Here is a 21,860-nt window from a genome sequence, read left to right as displayed (position 1 = left end):
ACTCAGCTACACTATTAGATCACTAAGAAATTATATCAGCAATAATATTGCCCAACAACTGTTTTTCATTCAGCTGTTGTCATTTAGGTACTTTTACCTATAAAGTATCCTGATTAAAGTTCAGCACTGGTCATTTGCTACAGAATACAGAACAGTCAGATTGGTATATTACAGTGCTATTACCTCTCTTCCCTTTGGTTCAAATATATTATTAAATGTTTTTATTATAGCAAAGAAATTCCCAAATGTTTGTCACCACCAAGCACTTTAATATGAATCTCACCAACAACAGATTGTGCATACCTGCAAGTCAGCTTTTAGCGGAATAAAAGTGCATGCAAAAGGTGAGTTCATGCAGAATTTCTGGTTAAAATTCATGTACATAAGTGAAAAATGGCTAGAGAACCAAATTAATGGCTACTATTGGAACTTCTGATCAATCTGCAGAATTGGATGTGGAATTGAAAACCCAATCTGCTGTAGCACTCTGCAGAAACCATCAGCTGAAAAATATCCAGCTATGAAATGAAATCCCCTATTATGAAAAACATTATATTTGACTGCCAAGTGACAGGAAATATTGTCTGTGCTCTTAAGGTACTTTAAATATTAATATAGAAACCTGAGTTATGTATCAATTTCTAATTGATTGAAAGAATAGTAAGGCAGAATTCTAGAGCAGCAAAAAAATCTCTTCTGCATGCCATTTTTTAACAGTGCCAATTTCTGACTCGCGAGCTTAATTCTCTAAAAATTGCCTTATCGTCTTGTTTTTAAAAGATCACAGCAAAAACGCCACCGGGAAAAAGAAAAAAAGGCATTTGCAACAAGGGTAGCACACCCTAACTTCAGCCGAAAATGTGAATTATATATTTACCTGATTTATCCACTTCCCTCCATGTTTAAAAAAAAAAAAAAAAAAAAAAAAGTTCTTTTAAGAAAAACACATTTTGATTGAACCCAGATAGAAGAGTGGATACAGGCCGTGCATGTAAGAAATAACATTGAGTGGTTTTAACCAGCGTGAGTATTGCCTCACGAGCTGGGCATTGGGAAATGCTATGTTCTACCTTGCAATGCAAATTCCCCCCGTTTTCTTGGAGCCCGTAGAGTTTATTATGCCTGTATGTACTTCAAACGTGATGCGTAAAGGAGCATTTTACTTCTCTACGCCTGGACTGACTGCAGAAGCCTAATAAATACTGACTTTTTAAAAGGTGAAATTAATTTCTGATTGCGGACCAAGTCTCGAAGGAAGACGCACTTGGCGTGTTTTACACAACACCAGGGAGCCACCACGAGCCAGCGAGGATCGGGTGAGCAGAAAGAGCTGCTCTGGCGAAGGAAACAAACAGGAAATAGCGGGGCGGCGCCTGGCGGGCCGCACCGCCCTCAGGCGAACGGGACGTTCGAAGGCGGCAGCGGCCATCGCGGCCATGGTGGAGGGCCCGGGCTGCGCGCTCTGCGCCGAGCGCCTGCGGGCGCGCCTGCGCCGGGGACAGCGCGTGCGGGCCGCGCGGGGCGGCGGCGCGGTGAGGGCACAGGGACACGGACACGGACATGGACAGGGCGGGGGAGCGGCGCTGCCCGCCCGGCCGCCGGGACAGGGCCGGGCAGCTGCCTCGGGCAGCGGGGCCCAGCCCTTTTGCTCGCGGTGGTCCGCGGTGGTAAATGGCGGCGGGTGTGGGTGAGAGCGAGCGAGCGGGCAGGAGCCGCTGGGGGGCCCGGGGCCGGCGGGCGGAGCTCCGAGCGGGGTGGTCGGTGCCGCCCGTGCCGCCGCTGCCGTCGCCCGTGGGTGATGGTGGGTGTCATCCTCGAATGCTGTCTTTATTCTTCCTTGAAGTTGTGAAATATTCCTGTCAGCAGCGTAATATGTCTCGGCAGGTCAGATGGGTAAAGGCGATGCTGAAGCTGTAGAAACAGGATATTTGAGGAGTAGTGAGGGAAAGCTTTCAGAATCGCTCTTGTTCACTTAGGATAAACTTCGAAATACCATGTTGCTCGAGGAAACGTTAAATACAAGGGAAATCATTGCTAATCTTCCTTCTTCATAATCTCCTCAGTCTAGACATGTCCTAGATGCTCTATAAGGTCCCTTCTAAACCAAACAACGCTATGATTCTAATCTGTGTCAAACCTGAGAGAGGTTCACATTGACCTGCAGAAAGGGGGCTTTTACTTCTATAATTACTTTTTAAGCAATTTTAATTAGATCAAGTATTTAAATAACGGGTGGTTTGTATCCTTTCATTGGCAGCATAAAATATCTCACTAGTATAAAACTGCTGGGACTTGTGAGACCTTGTAGCAGATGGAGAAATCACTTGGCTGGTAATTGTGTAGGTACTGTCCTTTGGCATTGATTACTGAGTTAGCTGTCTTTTTTTCCATGCCTCATTTTGCTCATCTTTAAAAGACTGTAGGTTGCTTTTGTTGCAAGTAAATATATTGGATTCTGCCAGGCAGAAAGTTGGGGAATTTTTACCCACTTTTAGTGCGTATAAAGCATTGTAGGAGTTTGTGATTAAGGCACAGTAAGATAGTACTTCAGTGAAACAATTTAGAAAGGAATGTGGTTGAAAATACGTCTGTCTAAGATATGTCTTGGGACTAATCTTTATAGATTAATATCTTTCAGGACAGATTTTTGAAATAAGGAGTTAGGCTCCTAAGGTTCCTAAAAGAAATCTCACTCCCTCAAATAGGTTTGTTATCATCACTTTGTGCAGTAAAAGTCACCTCAGGGCAGCCTCTATTCATTGGAAAATGACCAACCTAAGGGTCTTGGACGTTTTAGATTTCACAGAGGCTGCTAACCATGGCCAAAGCCTTGGTCACTGCTAAAGATTACACTGTTTAGGAGATTTTGTACTATGATGACTATAAGGGTTTGCCTGATACCAAAGAAGTATGAATTTAACTTCAAATATTTGAAAACACAAGTTAGTTTTCCATCTCAGTCATTTCCTATTTTGGTTTATTTTAAACAACCCTGAGTGGATTAAAGTTGAAGTAAACTTTGTTGCGCAGCAACAGACTCCAATACTTTTATTGGAAAGCATGAACTGCTTACATGGGAGCAAAATTTTGCTTTCTTCATATTTTGATAACAGACAAAGTAAGTGTTATGCGAGACATGTTTTTATTTTCCTGCTCGACAGAATAATAACCATAAAACTGTCTAAATATATATCATTTCAAGGTAATAATACAGTGGGAGATTGCATAGAGAGTAGCTCTGAAATGTCACTAACTAGCAGAAGCCTGGCTGTTTTGCCAGAGTTGCTTTCATACATATTTGCATTGAAATTGAGTGCTACAGTTGAAGCCCTGATATCTGTCCTGCAGTCAGGGCTATGAGCACAGTGAATCTGCTGCTCACAGGTTTCAGCAGGGTCTGAAGGCACCTTGAGGTGCTAGTCAGGGGGACCTTCACAGGCTGAGAAAAATGGGCTGAAAGTAGAAAGTCAAGTTCAGCATTTGCAGGACTTGCAGAATCCTGCACTTAGAACAGAAGAGTGTCATGGAACAGCACAGTCCTGGCTGCTGCTCAGATGGGAAATGCATCAAAAAGGATCTTAGGGTGCTGTAGAAGCTGAGTTCCAAGAAGAGGGACAGCCCTGTGCTGGGCTCTGCAGGTTGAGGAGAGTGATGCTTACCTCTGAGCAGCAATTGCAAGGCTGCACCTGAGTTTGTGACTCCCTAGTAATAACAAGATAACATACTAGGGTGAGTCCTCTGGTATGATTAGCAGGGTGAAGCACATGGTGCTCAAGGAGAAGCTGACAGAACTGGGGTTTTATTGCTCTCCTCAGGTAGCTGTAAGGAGGATATGGAGGAGACAGAGCTAGGCTCCTTTGGACTTGCACAGTGAGTGAGAAGCAGCAGATGCAGGGGGCAACAGAAGTTCTCATTAGGTATTAGGAAAAAATTTCCACCACAACAGTAGTCAAGCCATGGAACAAGGGCCCAAAGAGTTTGGAGTGTCCATCCCTGGAGCTGCTCTGAATCTGAGTGGACAAGGCCCTGGGCTCCCTGTCCTAAGTGTATCTGCTTTGACCAGGTGTTTGGACCAGATAACCTGTTGACATCCCTTGTAATTTCAATGTATTTTCATGTGCTGTGCAAGAAAATATGACTGCTTCAATCTCACATTTATCTTGTTCTCTAGTAGTGTCCTGCCTGCTGCTCACCTGCTTCTGAGATTAGACTTTAAACTAGTAGGAAGAGAGAGATATCTCTGTGGGCTCAGTTGAGGCTTTTCTGTAACACACAATGCACTATGCAAAATTCTGAAAGCCTGTTATTAACATTTGAAGAAGGATATAGATCTGCAAATGGCAGAATTAACGCTGACACGTTTTTAATATTCCAACTGTACCTGTTCATTTTACACCAGTTTGAAACTCTTATTATAAATTCATGACTCGAAGGAAAAGACATAAAGTTCCCTGATAAAAAAGATGTATTGTTTCAGTTAGGAAAAAATTTGAGGTAAGTTATGATAGCATTAGCAATAGTGACTGCTTCCTGGGTTAATAGTCCCATTGTTTTTGGTAGAATGCTTAAGGAGAAAATAGTTAATGTTGTCCAAGCTGGAAAAGTAGTTCATACAGCTGCTTGCTGAATGTGTACTGGTGCTAGAATATAAGCAGTATGAATTCTCTTTAATCTTTTTGTGTGTATGTACTCATTTTTCAGACTGCTGCAAGTAAAGAGAGCATCTCTGGTCATGATTTTCTCATTGGCCATGTTTACAGGGGTGTGGAGACATTGGGAAAGGAACTTTTTATGTATTTTGATCAGAAAGCTTTGAGGTAAGTGACAAAAAGGCTTCCTATGCATTCAGACTGAATGTATTTGGGGGGGGTCATCTTGATCTTGCTAATGGCATTTTCAGAGATTTGGAAGTGTTAGAGAGAAACTTCTCATCAGCCTCTCTGGACTGTAGTGTACTGGATATAATCACATGTTTAGTTAACTTGCTGCTTTACTCCAAGATTCCATGTAAAGGTATCTGAAAAGGACAGTTATTTATTGACATGCTTTGTTTCAAACAGGAAGTTGCATTTTGTGGAGACAAAACAGTTATAATGCATGCAGTACATTCAGATCCTTGCAAAATCGTGTAGCATGAAATAATTCTGAAGTCTCACCTTTTTACTTTAAAACTAGAAATCATCAACTCCTTACTACTAGTTCTCATTGAATAACATTTCCTAGGTTTAATTAGCATGCCTTTTCTATTTATAATTAAGAAGAAGATTTATATTTTTCCCTATTTCAGGACATCAAAGGTAATGAAACACTGTAGAATTAAATTTTATAAATTTCTTAATGCTTTTGAATGTAAATGTGTAGTGATGATTCAATTTTTTTTTCCTTGTCATGAACTGAGATGGCACTAGAATAGCTAATGGTTGTGATTCTTAAAGTTTATTTCAAACAGTATGCTGGAGCTTGGTAAATAAAACCATTAGCTAAAAACTGAATAAAAATAATTTCCTGGAAGCATTTAATGCATCACCATTTGTTAGCTAGATGCAAGAGTTTGGTTTAAAAATAAATTTGTGTAGGTTTGAAAACAAGTTTGGCTAATTAAGCCTGTGCAGTACTACTCATGGCACATGAAAGTTGAAAATGGCTTTTGAAGATAAAAGTGATTGAAACAACTATATCACATGATCTGACTTGTAAGAAGAGTTTTGGAAAGACACAGGTTTTTAAGTAACTCATGGCATTAATTTTTTCATGTTTTAAAGAGTAACTTATGAATAGGCCTAATGACATGTTGTTTTAGCCCATCTGTAAATATTTAAAATGCCTGTCCTTCCTGGAATGTAAGAAAGCTGAGCTTACTGGAAATAGAGACCTCATATTGCATTTCTTGGTAATTTATGTAGTTTAGTCTGTTAAATCTTCTTGTAACTACAAAATAATCTACTTTTTCTAATATACTGTGTATAGTAATAGGCATTCCCACTATCTTGGGGTTTTTAGGACTTGATTGTACCAGGTGAAATTGTAATAAATAAAATGTGTTAGATAATACTCAGACTTGTCCTTTGCTCAGGCATAGCTCCTTGTAGAATATTTTATAAAACTTAAGACCTCTTAAAGCATTACTAATCTGTAAAATGAATGCTCGAAAGGGTCTGTTCTTCTACTTTGCCATCTGTGCATTTTTCATTTTATTTCTTTTATTAATTTTTAATTGACTTGCAGGTTTTGCCATGGTTGTAGGCAAAGAAAAGCAGAAAACAACATATGGCAAATACTAATTACGTTGTTTATGGTGTTACTGGATTTAGCTGCAATGTGATAACAGTGGTGGGAATATGGGGACTAAATTCTTTCTTTTCATACCAGGTGACTTCTGCCTGATTTAGCAGAAAATTTTCTGGTCAAGTGGCCTCATTTCTTTCAGGTTTCCTGAAAGTTTATGAATCTGTGTTGGATGTCAAGTGAAAAAAATTCTAAGTGCACCAGAAATGGTGCTTCTTAGTGATCAGGTTTGACTTCTGTATAATGAATTTCAAAGGCTACACAAAACCAGCCATGTTTTGGAGGAATTTTTACTTGGGGAGCATTCTTTGGGAATTGAGCATTCTGTCAGCTAAGTTTGTTGCTGTGTTACTGGTAATGACTGGAATTAATGTACATGCATACTGACTTGGTTAGGTAAGGTTCATAGCTCTAAAAATAGACTGGTGTCCTGCTTGGAAACAATAGCAAAGTTAAAATACCTATAAAAACTCTTTCTTTCCAAGGATTCACTTTGGTATGGATGGTTCCATGCGCATTAATCCTGATGGAAGCAAAGACAGAAATGGGGCACAACCAATTTTGGAGATACAGCTTATGGAGGATACTGTTTGTTTTTGGGATGTGACAGTAGAGTATAGGTAAACTGTTTATTTCTTTTTAAAACTATATTTTAAGGTAAATGAAAAAATAATGTACAAATTGTTAAGTGCTTGGATTCTATCAAAAAAAACTTTCTAAACATATCATATTTGTTGGCTTGGTAATTTCAGTTTGTTACTTTTGTATCAGAGCTTACATTCAGTTAAAGTAGTTCTATGCCATAGTGTCATTAGGTAGTGTCAAGACTGGGAATGAAAGTTGGATTTAATTCTCTCCTTCGATCTGTATACTGAAACCCATTGCTCTGTTAATTTTCATCCAAGTCTTACTTCTTTACAAGAGTGACAAACAGCCTGTCACAATTACTGGTTTCAAATTTTTATGCTCCCAAGTTTGGGTTTTTATTTTTTTTCTTCATGGAAGCAAATTTTTATAATTGTTCTAATTTACATTAAGCAGATGTTTATGCCCATTAGCACTGTACTTCACACTGCTAAAAAAAACCACCAGCAAGCTTGATTTTAGTGATGGAGGCTCTTGAATGGAAACGGGCATGTAAATTCATGCAACATATATAAGTGTACATAAAATTACAAAACACAAAATCTCATGTAAGCCATGACTTGTATGGTATTATTTTCAAATGAGTATGCTTATTCTAATAATATATATCTTAAAATAAGAATATATATTTTTTTTTTTATTTTGTAACTACTGTAAATCATCTACTACTACATACATCTATGACATAATTACAATTTGGTCGGTTGGTTAGAGCGTTGTGCTAATAATGCCAGGATTGAGGGTTTGATCCTCATTTGGGCCATTCATTTAAGAGCTGGACTTCATGATCTTTTTGGGATCCTTCCGGCTCAGAATATTCTGTGATTCTTTGAAATATATATATATATATATACACGCGCGCACACACACACACACACAAATAGATGTCATGTTGTAACTAGTGAACCATGTAACTATACAGTTAGGTAAGTTTGAGGGTCCAAACACGTGGGATTTCCATCTTGGAAGTAGTTTTAAAGCAAGGAGCTGGCAAATATTTTTCAAGCTAGTAGGAAAAAAATTAGATGATTTCTTCTATGTTGGACTAGATGCATGTTCCATGCATGTATCATTGACCTGTTTTTGGAAGAGGTGTTTAATGGAATTTCCATGCCACTTCTTGTCACTGGTATTTTTATGGTTTCTGTTATCTGCATATAATGTTCTAATTTGTTGTGTTGTTTTTAAAACCACACTGCAATATTAGAATATATTTAAAATAAAAATTAATCAGTGTATTTATCTCTTCCAGAAATGCAGCTGAGTGTGAGCAGAAAGTGAGGATGATGGAAAGTTTGGATGTCTGTTCTCCAAAGTTTAGCTTCTCAAGAGCAGAACATGAGATTAAGCAGCAGAACACCCGTATGTTGTGTGATGTGTTATTGGATCAATCAGTATTACCTGGAGTGGGAAATATCATAAAGAATGAAGCACTGTTTGATAGTGGTCTTCATCCAGCTCTTAAGGTGAATGTCTCAAGATGGTTTTTAAGGACACCATAATATTCAGAATTAAATACATATTTATTTAATATTTTGCTATTTTTTTTACCTTTGTTTTGTCATCTGTAATTTCTTAAGTTATTCTTGGGCACTAAATTAATGTTTTATCATTTTAACAGGAGGTTTTTGTCCTGGCATTCCTTAGAGCTGGTTAATTTTCATATTTTAAGTCTGACATCCTGTTATGCTGCCATTAAACTGACAGTCCATAAATAAGGGAAAGTGAAAAGTGCTCAGTTTTTTTTGTCACTTACTACCCAAAATAGTTTATGTGGTAGAGTTGATAATTTTTGCAGCTGCTTCTTCCACTTCTTATTCTGCTAGCTGGCATCAGTTGTTTTTTCTACCATTGTTTAGTATACTTTTTCTGTTTTAAGATCCTCAAGCCTGGGTTTACAAACTTTGGTTGAGAAGATGATATTTGCAAAACAGAGATTACATAGGATGTAAATAGAAACTGGGGAAGATTAGTAACTGAAAAGTTTTTTAAACATTGAAAATTGTTCATAGGATCAATCTGGATTTTAATTTTATCTGTGATATAGCAGAGATAAAAAAGTGATTTAAAATTTTGGGTTCTTAAAAAAAATAAATTTGATTGCTACATCTCTCTAATTGTGATGCTTTTGACTTGTGTATTCTTCCTGTATATGTCTCAGGGAAAAGATCCTCAGATGATAGGTCATATTATGATCCATGAGGAAATTAGGAGGGATGTGAGACTTGTTAACTCTGTTATTTATGTGATCATGAACTCTTTGGTCAACATAGGGTAAGACAACTGAATTTTCTAGGACATGTTTTGCATGGTTGAGGCAAAGCACATTGTTTTGGTATGCAAGCAGTGAGTTTTTGTAGTATAGAATGTAAACATGTAGTAGTATAGAATGTAAACTTTTTTACTGAGATGATACATATAATACACAGTCAAGGAATTATCACAACATGGAGAAAAGCAGCTCCACATCAGTGTTCAAAATGCACCTACCTTATGATCTTTTTTTTTGGTCCCTTAGCATTGTAATATTCTAAAACTCATTCTTGTCTTTCTTACAGGTTTGCCAACTGACAGATGAGCATGTACGTCACTTGGTGAAAATGACACGTGACTTTACCATGCTCTTTTATAAGGTATTGGCACATATTTCTGGAAAACTTCCAAAATGTTACTCTGGCATGTTGCTGTGTGTGTGATCATCTGGCGAAAACAGTATAAAGATGCAACACAGCAAGTGTTTCCATGAATAGGAATGTTGGTTTGTGGGCTCTTTGTTAATTGTGAATTGTCAGATGATGGAAAGGTAGGGAGAGTCAAGACTGTCAAAATATGCATAGTTTGGCCCAAAAGACTTTCACAGATGCAGCCTGAGGGCCAGTTCAGTCTTTCTGTGCATGTGCTGTTATGCCAGTCTGAACATGTCAGAATTGATGTAGGCTAAGCACAAAGTTACATGTAAGGTAACATAAAGATTACTCTTCAAACCAAGAACTAGAGATTGTCCCAGGGAAATATGAAGGTGGTTGATGTGGCTTCCTATATAAAACTGGAAGTAGCAATTAAATTTATTTGACCAAATAGTTTGCAACTTCTAACAACTTTTTTTTCCTAACTCAAATAATGGATTTGATTGATAAAATGAAATAAATTACAATTTCTCCCTACTGCTATAACTTCAGTAGGACTTAATTTCTTCTTGTATAAACTCCATAATTCATGGTGCTCTTTAACCTTCCACAAGAGAAAAAGAGAAAATTTGACCTAATTCTTCTATGTTTTGCTTCTTTAGGCTGCAAACAAAAAAAAAATTAAAGAAAAGTAGTAGTGACATTTTTGTCTTATTCTCTTGATATTTTATGAAAGGCAAGGAGCTAGCAGTGCTAAAAAGAATTTTTTTGGTACGTCAGGGTGAGGGCATCTAACATTCCTAAAATCATAAAGGCTAAAACTTTAATTTGTTTATTAGTCTGCTTAAATATCTACTTTCCCTCAACCCGCTAAAGAGTACTTTGGTTTGTTGGTAGGGAAATGTTTTCATTTCTCTGGACTTCATAATGAAGTCTGCCAGTAAAGAGACACCTTCTCGTTCTGCAACAACTCTAATACTCAGAAATTTAAAGGCTTTCGGACTCATAATAAGCAAGTTATACTTTTTGTTTAGCCAATTTGAAAACTTCTGTAGTCCACACTTAGCAAGTACTCACCAGTCAAGGTGCATCAAGCAAGTACTCACCAGTCAAGTAAGAGGGCTAGCCTCTCCTTCCATCTTAGAGACATAATGAAAATATGTTAATGAGGGATAGTGCTTGAATTTTTTTATAGATTATTATAGATTGTTTGCAGTCATCACACTGCATCATTACAGATGCAAAGATGAATCTTGTTTGTGTAAAAAGCTGTTGCTTTTGTTTGGTTTTTGCATAACTGGGAAAAAAGCTACTCATAAGAAACTGACTGAAAACCTTGAGGAGACAGCTGTGAATATTCATGCAAATATATATTAGTAATTCCTTCTGATTGAATTACTAGTTTGCACTGGCACAAGAATTCTGTTTCAGCAAGACTGATCAATAAGAGCACAGTGGAAGCAAATGCACTATGCTCAATGACACCTGCGTTTTGGGAGAACTCCAAGGGTTTTCATACGTTATGGAGCTAGAACTAGTGAACTCTGCCAGGGCTGTGCTGGTATTACTTGGCCAGCTGTGGTGTTGTTTGAACTGAGCCCAAGGATTTGCAGTTGTAGGGCAGAAACTTGGGTGGCTCTGCAGAGTTGGCTGCATCTCTGCTGGGCTCTTGTTTGGATTATTTTGCCACTTTTACTGTAGTGTGTCTATGCTGACTTCGTGGGTGCTTTGGGAATTGACTCATGAAATGTGCCTGCCAGCTGTCTGGATGCTTTTCAGGTCACTGCCCTTGGGCTTGTACTATACTTAATTTAATATGGCTTTCTGCCAGACTCTGGGGAGCTCACCATAGTGCCAAGTGGCTTTTCATGAGCCAAGTTGTCTGGCATGGCCAGGGCCAAGATGTAGCTGAGCAACTTTACTGGGCACTACCCAGCATTTACAGAATCTTGGGAATATTTCTGCATTGCACAGTTCTTTAGGTTTTGGGAAGGCTTATTTACCCAGATTGTAGCATCACATGTGAGCTGTGCTGAGTTTTTGGCTCTTTGGGGGTGAGAGAAGGCGGTGTTTGTTTTGTGATTTATGTTTGTTTTGTTTTCTATGCTGCATTGATTGGAGTTCATTAGCTCTTGAAGAATACTCCTGCAGGTGTCAGGTCAAAGACAACTGGTACTGACGCAGAGCTAGCTGGTCCAGCTGGACTCAGAGAGTTCCTAGCATGCATTTGCTTGCACCTTGCTAGTATGCTTTTTTCCCCCTGTCTTTTATTTCATTGTGTGGAGAATTACAGACACTGTTATACCTGATTTGTCAGTTCTTTGCCTAAAATAATGTGAAATACAGGGATAGCTTTTTTTAGTGTCTCTTTAAAATATCTTAATCTAGTCATTGAGCTGACAGTTTATGTAGGGTTTTTTATTTTCAGACTGATGTAAAATTGCTCCTGAGTCTCTAACTAGGATGTTAAACACATTCTGTTTTAGTGCCGCAAAGCGGGGTCCCCGCTGTACCCGCACTACAGAGTGTACAAGCGCCCGGCCTGCAGGGAGTGCAGTGGCCGTGTCACCGTGTGCCGTCTGGGAGACCATAACAGGATGACTTACTTCTGCTCTCAGTGTCAAAAGGCAGATCCCCAGCTTGTCAATCTTAGGTATGATGGCAGTATGGTGACATTTTTAAGCACCTCAAAGTGCTGTTACAGTAAAAGGACACCCCCTTTGGAATAGAAGGGATCTTTGTGTATTTTATAACTAAATTAACTATGCCAGACAAAAACAGAACCTCTTGCAAAAAAAAAAAGTTTTCGCTATATATATAAAATGGTTAGATGCTTTGATTCTTTGCTGCTACTCTTTTCAAAGGTGTCATCTATTATGAAGCAGCTATTACTCTAATCAAATGTAGGAATTATGAAACAATTCAGAGTACTCAGATTTATTCACTGAGACTAAGTTACCTGAAAAGTTGCCCTTTGTTCTTGGTGTTATCAATATAAAGGGCATGGATGTTTCCATGCAACTGAGTTGAATACAATGAAGTAGAAATTTGTCTTTCTTTTTGCAGGATAGCCCCATCAGTCGTGGCATATCTAGATAGCTGTGCATCTGTGCGATTTTCTTCTGGATATAGAATTATACTGAGGATAACTAAAACTTCAGTAAATTCATAGTGCAGCAAATATTTTAGGGGCTTAGTACTTTTTCTTCCTCCTTACTGGATTTTAAAAGCTTTTGCTGTAGGTGTGCTACAGAGGCACTTTCACTTCCACATAAATTGTGCTAGCAGCATCTTTCCTCCTTTTATTTCAGGAAAGCAGAAAGTACATTTGATATCATGAAGGGTCAAAAGGTAAAAGTTACAAAAGTACCTTATTCAGACTTAGGCATCTGTATTCTTGAAAATTTTCATCTGAGGCTTCAGAATTCTGCCTTTATACTCTGTCAGTCTAATATAAGATGCTGTTTCACTTTGTGACTTTGCCTCGTTAGTGTGTGTGGGTGTGTGTATATAAGTATGTTTTAGATAAGATTTACAGAATGCACAAATCCCTCTCCTACCTCCAAGCTTCTTTCAAGACTCAGATGGCTGATGGGATTTTGCTTAAAGCTTAAAAAATTGCCTTTGAGTACAGATCAAATATCGAAAATTCCAGCATGGAAGATAAATATTTCACAAGCTGATAACCCAAATCTTGCTGTATTTTCAGAAAGTAATAATGAGAAATATTTTGCAGAAGTGTAGGAAGACAGCATTCTTCTGTTGAGTCAGATAACTAGAAAACAGTGTCAGGAAAAAAACTGTTTTCTAGAGCAAATAGTGATTTAGCATTTTCTTGTACTTTTAAATAAACAATTAAAGAGTGCTGTATTTACGTGAAAAACATGGTAGCTATAAAATAAAAAGATGGTTTCTTGTCTTGTCCTTATCCTAATGGTCAATTCTTTGTTTTCTACTGCTCTCTTCTCAATTTTACAGTAACTGTTACTATGTAAAATTATGTATAGCTCAAGTAATTTATTTGCCATTCCAGGCTTTTCACATTTAAAGACTGGAAGGGGCCCATGTGATTAGACTGACTGGCTACAGATCATAAGCTGTAGAATTCAACCCAGTGGTTCTGGGGTCAAGTTAACTAGCTTAGGATTCTGCTCAACTGAAAAAAAAATTAGAAAATACCCATTTTAAACTTAGCCCATCAAATTCAAATGTATCTTGAATTTAAAAAATAGACTTTTCCCCATATATTTCATAAAGTAGGAAAGGGTGTGGGGAGTATAATGACAGAACAGATAACACAGGGGAACAACATGGAATTAAATTCCAAAAGATGACACACTGAATATATTTAGTCTAGTAATGCATTTTTTGATAACTAAGTAGAACAATTGATCTAATAATGTGAAAATAGCCATTTTAACACTTACAGTTCAGCTGTTTTGTTTGCTAGCCACAGTATTTTGGTGAATGCTGCTATAATGTCTGTTCTACCTCTTAACAGCAGAGACTTTTTGGAATGTCAGCAGTTCTCATTATCCTCCTTAGTTTTCCTGTTGTGGAAGATGTGGTAGGTAGTGGATATCTCTACCATTATCTTAGAACTCTAGCCTCTTACAGGAAGTGATCATTATGGAAAAAGCGATGGGTCAAAGGAGCGTCACAACAGTGCCCAACTACAGCATTTGCGTTATTGATTGAAGTGTGTAAATTCTTAGGATTAATAAAAGTCTCCAAAAAGTCCAGAATTCATACATAAAAAACCATTTGACAACATATCAGCCATAAGTTGGATAATATCATAGCACTTAAAAGCGTACATACATGAACTGGTAAATTCAAGTTACATTTAATATGCTGTCAGGGTTGGGATACTATGACAAGAGCAGCCCTTTGTAACAGGAAGCTGTAAAGGAGTATCTATGATTCTAAATCAGTCTATCAACATAGGAGGTTATAATTTACAGGAAAATAAATGCAATTAAATCTTTAGTGGTATCTGGAGTAGCTTTGTCTCACAAGTCACAGCTAGGTTCCTTAATTCTGAGCAGGTTCCTACATTTTAAAAGGCTTTCCAGCAAATGGTGACACACAAGAGACTTTCTAACTTTTAAAGCTTTCAGTGCTTTTGGCTGTTATGATAACAATGTGGACTTATGTGTAGCATTTAAATGAGAACAAAAAAAGTTATTTGCTAGACTGTGTGATTTCTGCAGTTCATCTTCTAAACAGTTCTTCATCCAGTAATGTATTTTTTAGCAAGTGTTGTGTACAAGAGATGGGAGGAAAGCCCTGAAACAGTCTCCCTTTCTCACCAAGCTTTTTGCTGCTGTACTTGGAAATGGTACGGAATCTGAGAGACTGGGGCATTGTCCTGGATAATACAGCAGTTAATAATTAGCTTTCCATCAATTTCTTGTTTAAATATTTTTATTTGTATTACTCCTGCAGCATCTGGAAAGATTTGCCCTTGATGTAAAGAAAAGAAAAATCAAACTTGAACAGTGACATGCTGTCCAAGCTCTGATAGGAGGCTTAACACTGCATACTGCTTGTTCTCTAGCCCATGCCTCCCTGCACAGAGTGGTGTAAGGCAATTTGTAGGGGGAACGTCGCAAAACACTAACATCATTCTTTTGTTTCACAGCAAACTGCCAGCTAGAAACAGCCTAATTGGCTGGGCATATGGCAGGGGGTCATGTTCTAATGAACACGTAGCTCGGAAATCTGAAGAGGAATGGACGTGTATGTGCTGCACCCTAATAAACAAGCCTTCTGCTGAAATTTGTGATGCCTGTTTGACTTCAAGACCTGAAGGTACTGAAGGGTTGTCTGGCATCTGTATTGAGAAAGAGCGGAGGTCTATGATTTTGGTGTAGTTTTTATGTAGAAGTGTCTCATTGTGAACCATATATATATATAACTAGCTAACTTGAAGTCAGATTTTGAGGAAACTTCACTCAGACAGTATGGAAACTGTCTTGTCTTAAACCCTATAAGTGTCATCTTCCAACCTGGTGTGCAGATGGGGTTCTATAGATCAGTGTCTTCAGTGACCCTTTGTTTTTACTGGGGCAGGGAGTGAGAAGAATCTCCATTCTTTCAACTCTCCTTAAAATCCTTCAAGGTTTGCAGTGTAAGTCTGAATTAGAAATCATCAAAGGTCAGAAAATTACCTGTTGTTCTTTCATGTGAACAAAAGCAATGCATTTTAATACCCTTTTCTAAAAGGATGCCAGGTTTCTCTGAGGCTTCTTTTTTCCCTTCAAGTTCAGAGTAAAAATGATTCTGAACTTCTTACCTCAATTTGTTGTTTGTGTCTTGTTGGAGCTTTTAATGCTGCTATCTACATGAAATATTGCTTCATTGCTTAATCATTTTATGACTGGAGTGATGTGTGGAAAACGCTTATTTGGCACTAGCTATAGTTCATTTTCTCAGGTCAGGAATCAATAAAAGTTTGTTTTTGTGTCTTACATGACAGTTGTTGGCAACACAGGCTAATCTTGCATAATTCCTCTGCCAAATCAGCACCAGAAACCTGAAAATTTTAATCTGTTCACAGAGTAGGATTTACCAACTAACATTTATCCTGCAATTAATGCTGTTAGCTGGCCTTTATAATATATTATGCCATGTGCACAATTGCTTTACTTTAAGCTTTGAAACAAAATCTTGTTCCTTCTCCTGTACTTGTGAGTTTTACTTATTTAGTTATGCGCAGTTACTGAAATCAGGTGTGGAATTTGAAGCTGTCGAAATACTAATGGGAAATTTTTTTTTTTTTTAATAAGACTTTATTTTTGCGTAGGAGTGGTATTTGAGATTTTTTTTTTCAAATATAGGTTTGCTTACCTCTTTTTTTTTTGATCCTTAGGAGTCTTTCCCTTCTCACTTGGTTCAGTGTTTGGTTTTTTAATGTTGTTTCTAAAATACCTACTGTCAGCAGAAAAATCTGAATTTTTGAGGACAGAATACTTGGTCTGTAAAATTAGCTGCTGGCCCCACAGCTGAAATAATTCAGTCTGTAGACAGATATTTACTATTACATTGCAATTTCCATGCTCCTTTGCTAAGTACAAGGCCAAGCTACTACTATTCTTTCTTAAAAAGTCTGAATGAAACCAGTATGTTTGTGCAGTAGTGGCAAAATCGAAGGAGCCTGGAAACAAGTCATGTTCCAAGTCAAATGTAGAGATTCTTCTTTTGTTTCTGAGTGAGAATGCCTTTGGAGAAAGTGTGCCCTTGTGTATGTCTCATCTACCCATGTTCTGCTTGATTCCTTCTTTTTTGTATGGAATACACTGGATATAGTAGAAAAGGAAGGACTCTCTCCTGGAACACTGTGGTTTCACAGCTACCTAAAACGATTGCACATAGGATGCCATTAGGTTTTCACCCTTTTCTCGTGAAAGGGATTACCTACAGACTCCTTATGTATTAAATTGGCATTATTAAGCTATTCCCATTCTTTTGAAATGATTATTGCCCACTAGGAGGGCCTCTGATTCTGTGAAGAAACTGTTGTTTATACCACAGAGCAAATTTCTGAACTGCTTTCTTCTGAAAAACCTCTTACTAATTTTGGATGAACACAAAATTTGGAAAGGATGGGAACTCTGAAAACACTAGAAACTCCCAAATCGGAATATTCATTTTTCTGAAAATAGTAACGTAATACTTAAAAAATGGATAATGCATTGCTGCTGGGAGGTGCTATACTCTCTGATCTCCCATTACTGGGGTTATCAAAGGTTATTTTGAAAAATTTGAATACTTTAATCCTTGTGTTTGGGCCAAATTAAATTTTTTATGGTTAATTGATAGCTTTCATTTACATAGTACTATTAATTGATCCTACTCAAGCATTAGTAATGCTGTCTTGAAACACATGTTTTACATGACTCTAAGGGTGCATGAGTTTTTTTATTGTAAGAAATTTTGTACTTTTACCTAATTTGTGACAGGTTTTGAGATGGTACCGTAAATTTACTCTTTCATTCTCCAATGACAACTTATGAATACAGATCAGAAATACAATGTAGCATTCTATGCAGATGGATTATAACTAATAACTTTTTTTCCTTAGTTCCAAAGACAGAGAGTTTTGAAGATTCTGCAGCCTTTAACACAAACTTAATGAAGTACCCTTGTAATGATTTCAGAAAACCGAGCACAGAAATAAAGATCAATAGGAAAACTGCGTTTGGAACTACAACTCTTGTCTTAACAGATCTTGGTAACAAAACTGTTTTGAGAAATGATATCCAGATATCTGGTGGACACTCTCAGTGTGTTTTTCCAAAAAGCAATTGTAAACGGATTGAAAGCAATGCCTGCCAGTCAGGGGGAAGCACAGACAAGGATTGCTCAACAAACGTGGCTTCCCTGGCTTTGTCCTCCTGTCAGCAGCCTGTTTCTTTCAAACACATACAGAAGAAACAGAAAACTGACCATGTACCTTTGGTTCATCCATATAATACAGTAATCAGGTATGTATTCTAAAATGAAAGCAAGTCTTTATAATCTCATAAACCAACTTTATCCTTAAATATTAATTGAACACTGTGCTGTTTGGCTCAGACAGTGTTGTCTTTGGATTTCTGCCAGATGTAACTTATTCTAGGCTAACTATAATTTAATTCAGGTTTCAAAAGCACTGAATTACCTAGGCTGTCACTAGAAAAGTCCTGATTTTGGCATCTAGCCAGTACTGCTGTAAGCTGAACAGCTGTTCATAGTTCAGCTATTTCCATTGAATAGGCCCGTCTAGTTTTAATAGGTCAAGCACATTTCTACCTAAGGAGCTGTCTGATCCTAGCACTGTAGTTGCTATCTGCTTAGAGATATCTTAAAATCAGTGTGAAAGATTACAAAAGGAAGCTATCTGGATGAATGTATTCTAATTGAAGTTATTTGTCAACTGCCAGCTTTGAGCATTCTTCCTTGAGAGGAAGCTCTGTACAGTTACCTTGATGAGCTTCCCATCCCTGCTTTTACTCTTAACTTCCCTCCCCATTCTATATATAACCACTTCAATGCTCTACCCATACTTTTATTTACAGAGCCCTGTGCAGACACATCCATTGCCTAGTTAAGAGAAATGCGAGAATCTATGAGGGTTGTCACAGAAAAGTTGAGCAGATAGTAACAACAGTAATGGGAGTGCAAGGTAGATGTCACTTACAATGGTAAATTATGCAGGCTGAATGTGAAATATTGATGATATGTTACAAAATTCTTCGTCATGTGTCTGTTCTGAAATACAGAAATTACTTCTTACATTGTTGAAGCACCAGTTTTGAAATGATCTCGCTGACTAGCCAGGCTAGACAGAATGAATATAATTCCTCCTCACACTTTCAGTACAGACTGGGGAACTGAGGCTGTAGGCAAGATAATTGAGAATACAGAGGACTGTAAACAAGAAATGAGATAGTATCAATCATGACAACAGGTTGTTGTAGCAAGTCATCAACTGAAATGCTTTTTTTATAGTATTTTCTTAAACAACCAAAACCAACAAAAAATCTGTTGGTTATTTTTATCTTCTTGTGTTTTAATGAGGTGTTGGAATAAAACTGCTGGTGTCTGCAGGACTTCAATCTTCCAGACATTGAAGACAACATAAAATTCCTAACCTGATAACTTGACCAGAATGAATTAATATTTTCTTTTTTCATTAAGGTTCCATTACTGCTTTTCTGCTCTATAAATGTATTGGAAAGATACATTTCAGAGCATTAATCTTTTTCATGTCACTATTTTTAAATGAAACCTTGTGTATTGCAGACAGTCAGAAATTGTCTCAATCATAAGGAAGAAGGAAATTTTATCCCATTCAGAGAATTCTATTTCGTCCCATCATCTGGATTATTTCTTGTCCAAATGTGATTTGAGCATTACTTTTCAGTAAAGAGGGTGGGAGTCTTTTCTGTGGAGCATACAAACGCCTTCAGACTGGAGTAATTAGTGGTATTGGTCTTTTTCCCACTGAGAGAGCAGAATACTCTTTTTAGAACATGTCAGAATTTGAGGTGGGCGGTATAACATCAGTAGTAATATTTTTTTTGTTTCATACATGAATTTGAGTGGTTCAAAATAATTTAAGACATTGTGGGGAAAACTGGTATAATACCTCAAGGACAGCACGCAGTTGTGTCTATTCACAACTTGCAATCATTCAGCTTTAAAGGTGCAATAAGGGTGCATTAGAGAAGCAAGTCCTTTGTCTGTCACTGTGTGCAGAAGTACACTGGGTGAGCTATTGTAATGGTAGAAGAGACTTCTTTGGCTAGTAATCCCTTTTAAATTATGCAGAAGTAATTTTGTAACCTGTCATTACAGTGCACCTCAAACTAATGTGAGAGATGATACTCTTATGTCGAGCGTGGGGCATCCTCGCTGCAGTAAACACAGCCGTCTCTGCAGCCTCAGAGTTGTGAGGAAGGATGGAAAAAACAAGGGAAGGCAGTTTTACTGTTGCCCTCTCTCCAGGGAAAATCAGTGTGAATACTTTCAAGTACGTATAAAACTTCAGGACCTGTTTTGATTAACACTGCTTGTTCATGCAACCTCCTTGGCCCAGTGACCTGTCAGTCATGGACAGTGGATATATTCCATTTAAAGGTTGACATACTCTTGCACACTGAATTGAAACTAAGAGTGTAATAATTGCTATGAATGTAACAGTTTTAGTTACTTCTCTTAGTGTTGAGATGGCAAATGCTCTTAATCTGCTTCTGAGTGATGTAAAACAGATGCATAAGAGAAATACTGGTTTGAGGGGACATGTACAAGTTGTTCAAATCACCTTCTTCCTGAAAGGACTATAACAAGCTAGATCTAATTGTCAGCCATGTTTCTGGCTAGCCAAAATCCTGACAGCCTCTCAGGATGGCGATTCTGTAATCTGCCTGGGCAAACCCTCCCACTGCTGCACTAATGCCTAATATGACTTCCTAGCTGCAGTTGGCGGCCTCTGCTCCTTGCTATTGATGTAGGTGTCTTAAAAGAGTTTGACCTGAAAAGTGACCTGACAGTCATGACTGTCAGGTAGTTAATAGATGGACTCAAAACAGTAATGCCTACATTTGAATAAAAACAAACTATGTGCTAACATAATTTCAATTTATACCAGTCAAAGTGCATGCAGTAGCAGTTGATGTTAAAGAAGAGTCTAAAAAGTGTTCACAAAAGAGGTAAAACTAATCTAAGTACTAGGAAGAATTTCTTCCACGGCATCCCCTGTAGATCTTTTTCTATTGACCTGTTTAAAACAAGGAATTCATAGCCATCACATTTGCCTGATACGTGTTTCTTTGGCAGTGGGCTGACTTGGATTTTCCGTTTTGTAACCATGGCAAGCGATGTGTTATGAAGACTGTGTTGAAGATCGGTCCCAATAATGGAAAGAACTTTTTTGTGTGCCCTCTTGGGAAGGAAGAACAGTGTGGCTTCTTCCAATGGGCAGAAAATGGGCCAGGTATGCAGATTCTTCCATGATGCTCATGATACAGTTACTGATCTTCAGGATGTCTTAACATCCAATGTAAAGAACAGATCTAGAAAGAATAACTTTACATAGTCCTATAAAAGTTAAACACTGCTTGTATGCAGCCTACAATTTTGAAATAAACATTTAGCTTGCAACAGTGTGTGACATCCCATTGTATTTCTAATAAAAAATGGCACTTTTTCCTTTTTACATATATTGTTTTAAACAGTTTTAATTTTTCATGTATTGTTTTAAATTTTCTTAAGTGTAAACATGTATTTAACAAAAGTGAATAAAAAGAATATACTTTAATAAATTCCACTCTTTGGTTTCTCAGAGCTTAAGATGAAACAGCAACGAACTGTACAATTCCAATGTTACAACAGTTGATTGACCTTGCTTAGATTTGGAAAATGACAAAAAACTTCCCTAAAACAAATAACATGACTCTTCGGTTTTCTAAACTTTATATTCAAAATCCACATCTTTGTTTTCTTCTAGGTGCTGCTGAACATTTTTTCCCCCAATCCATATATAATAGATAATAAAATCTTACCTCCAAGATAGCTAAATCTCAGTTTATGTTTGTTGGTTTTACCTGAAGCAAGGGGTAGAGTAAATAGAATATGGTAAGCTATCAAATCAGAAACAGAATTCTTCAAATCTTTAGAAAGTGTACTATAGATACCAAGGAAAATGAGACTAATGAAATGGTCATACATTATTCAGCTTCATACATCATTCAATTGGAACCAGTTTTTAATTGAAAATAACGGGAAATAGTGTTGCTTCCCAGCAAAATATGTGGG

At 37.5% G+C, this 21,860-nt stretch overlaps 1 protein-coding gene across 2 annotated transcripts; it reads left to right on the top strand.

Moving 5' to 3' along the window:
• The first annotated feature begins 1,415 nt into the window (after window positions 1–1,415).
• NEIL3 (nei like DNA glycosylase 3) lies at window positions 1,416–21,367 on the top strand. 2 transcript variants are annotated; one of them, XM_084205068.1, is made up of 10 exons: window positions 1,416–1,532; window positions 4,702–4,817; window positions 6,771–6,905; window positions 8,183–8,396; window positions 9,489–9,563; window positions 12,044–12,210; window positions 15,202–15,371; window positions 17,644–18,046; window positions 19,902–20,076; window positions 20,883–21,367. In XM_084205068.1, exons 1-10 carry the CDS (start codon window positions 1,437–1,439, stop codon window positions 21,057–21,059), a joined length of 1,728 nt encoding a protein of 575 aa, XP_084061194.1. In that variant the 5' UTR covers window positions 1,416–1,436; the 3' UTR covers window positions 21,060–21,367. The 2 variants fall into 2 exon arrangements, with proteins under 2 accessions (XP_084061194.1, XP_084061195.1); XM_084205069.1 differs by lacking the exon at window positions 1,416–1,532 and adding an exon at window positions 2,313–2,343.
• The last annotated feature ends 493 nt before the right edge of the window (window positions 21,368–21,860 follow it).

The sequence above is a fragment of the Fringilla coelebs genome, assembly GCF_963513975.1.
Source record: "Fringilla coelebs genome assembly, chromosome: 4".
In the NCBI taxonomy this organism is placed as follows: Eukaryota; Metazoa; Chordata; class Aves; order Passeriformes; family Fringillidae; genus Fringilla; species Fringilla coelebs.
Note: the sequence above shows the minus strand (reverse complement) of the source record. Positions and strands in the feature narration are given on the sequence as shown.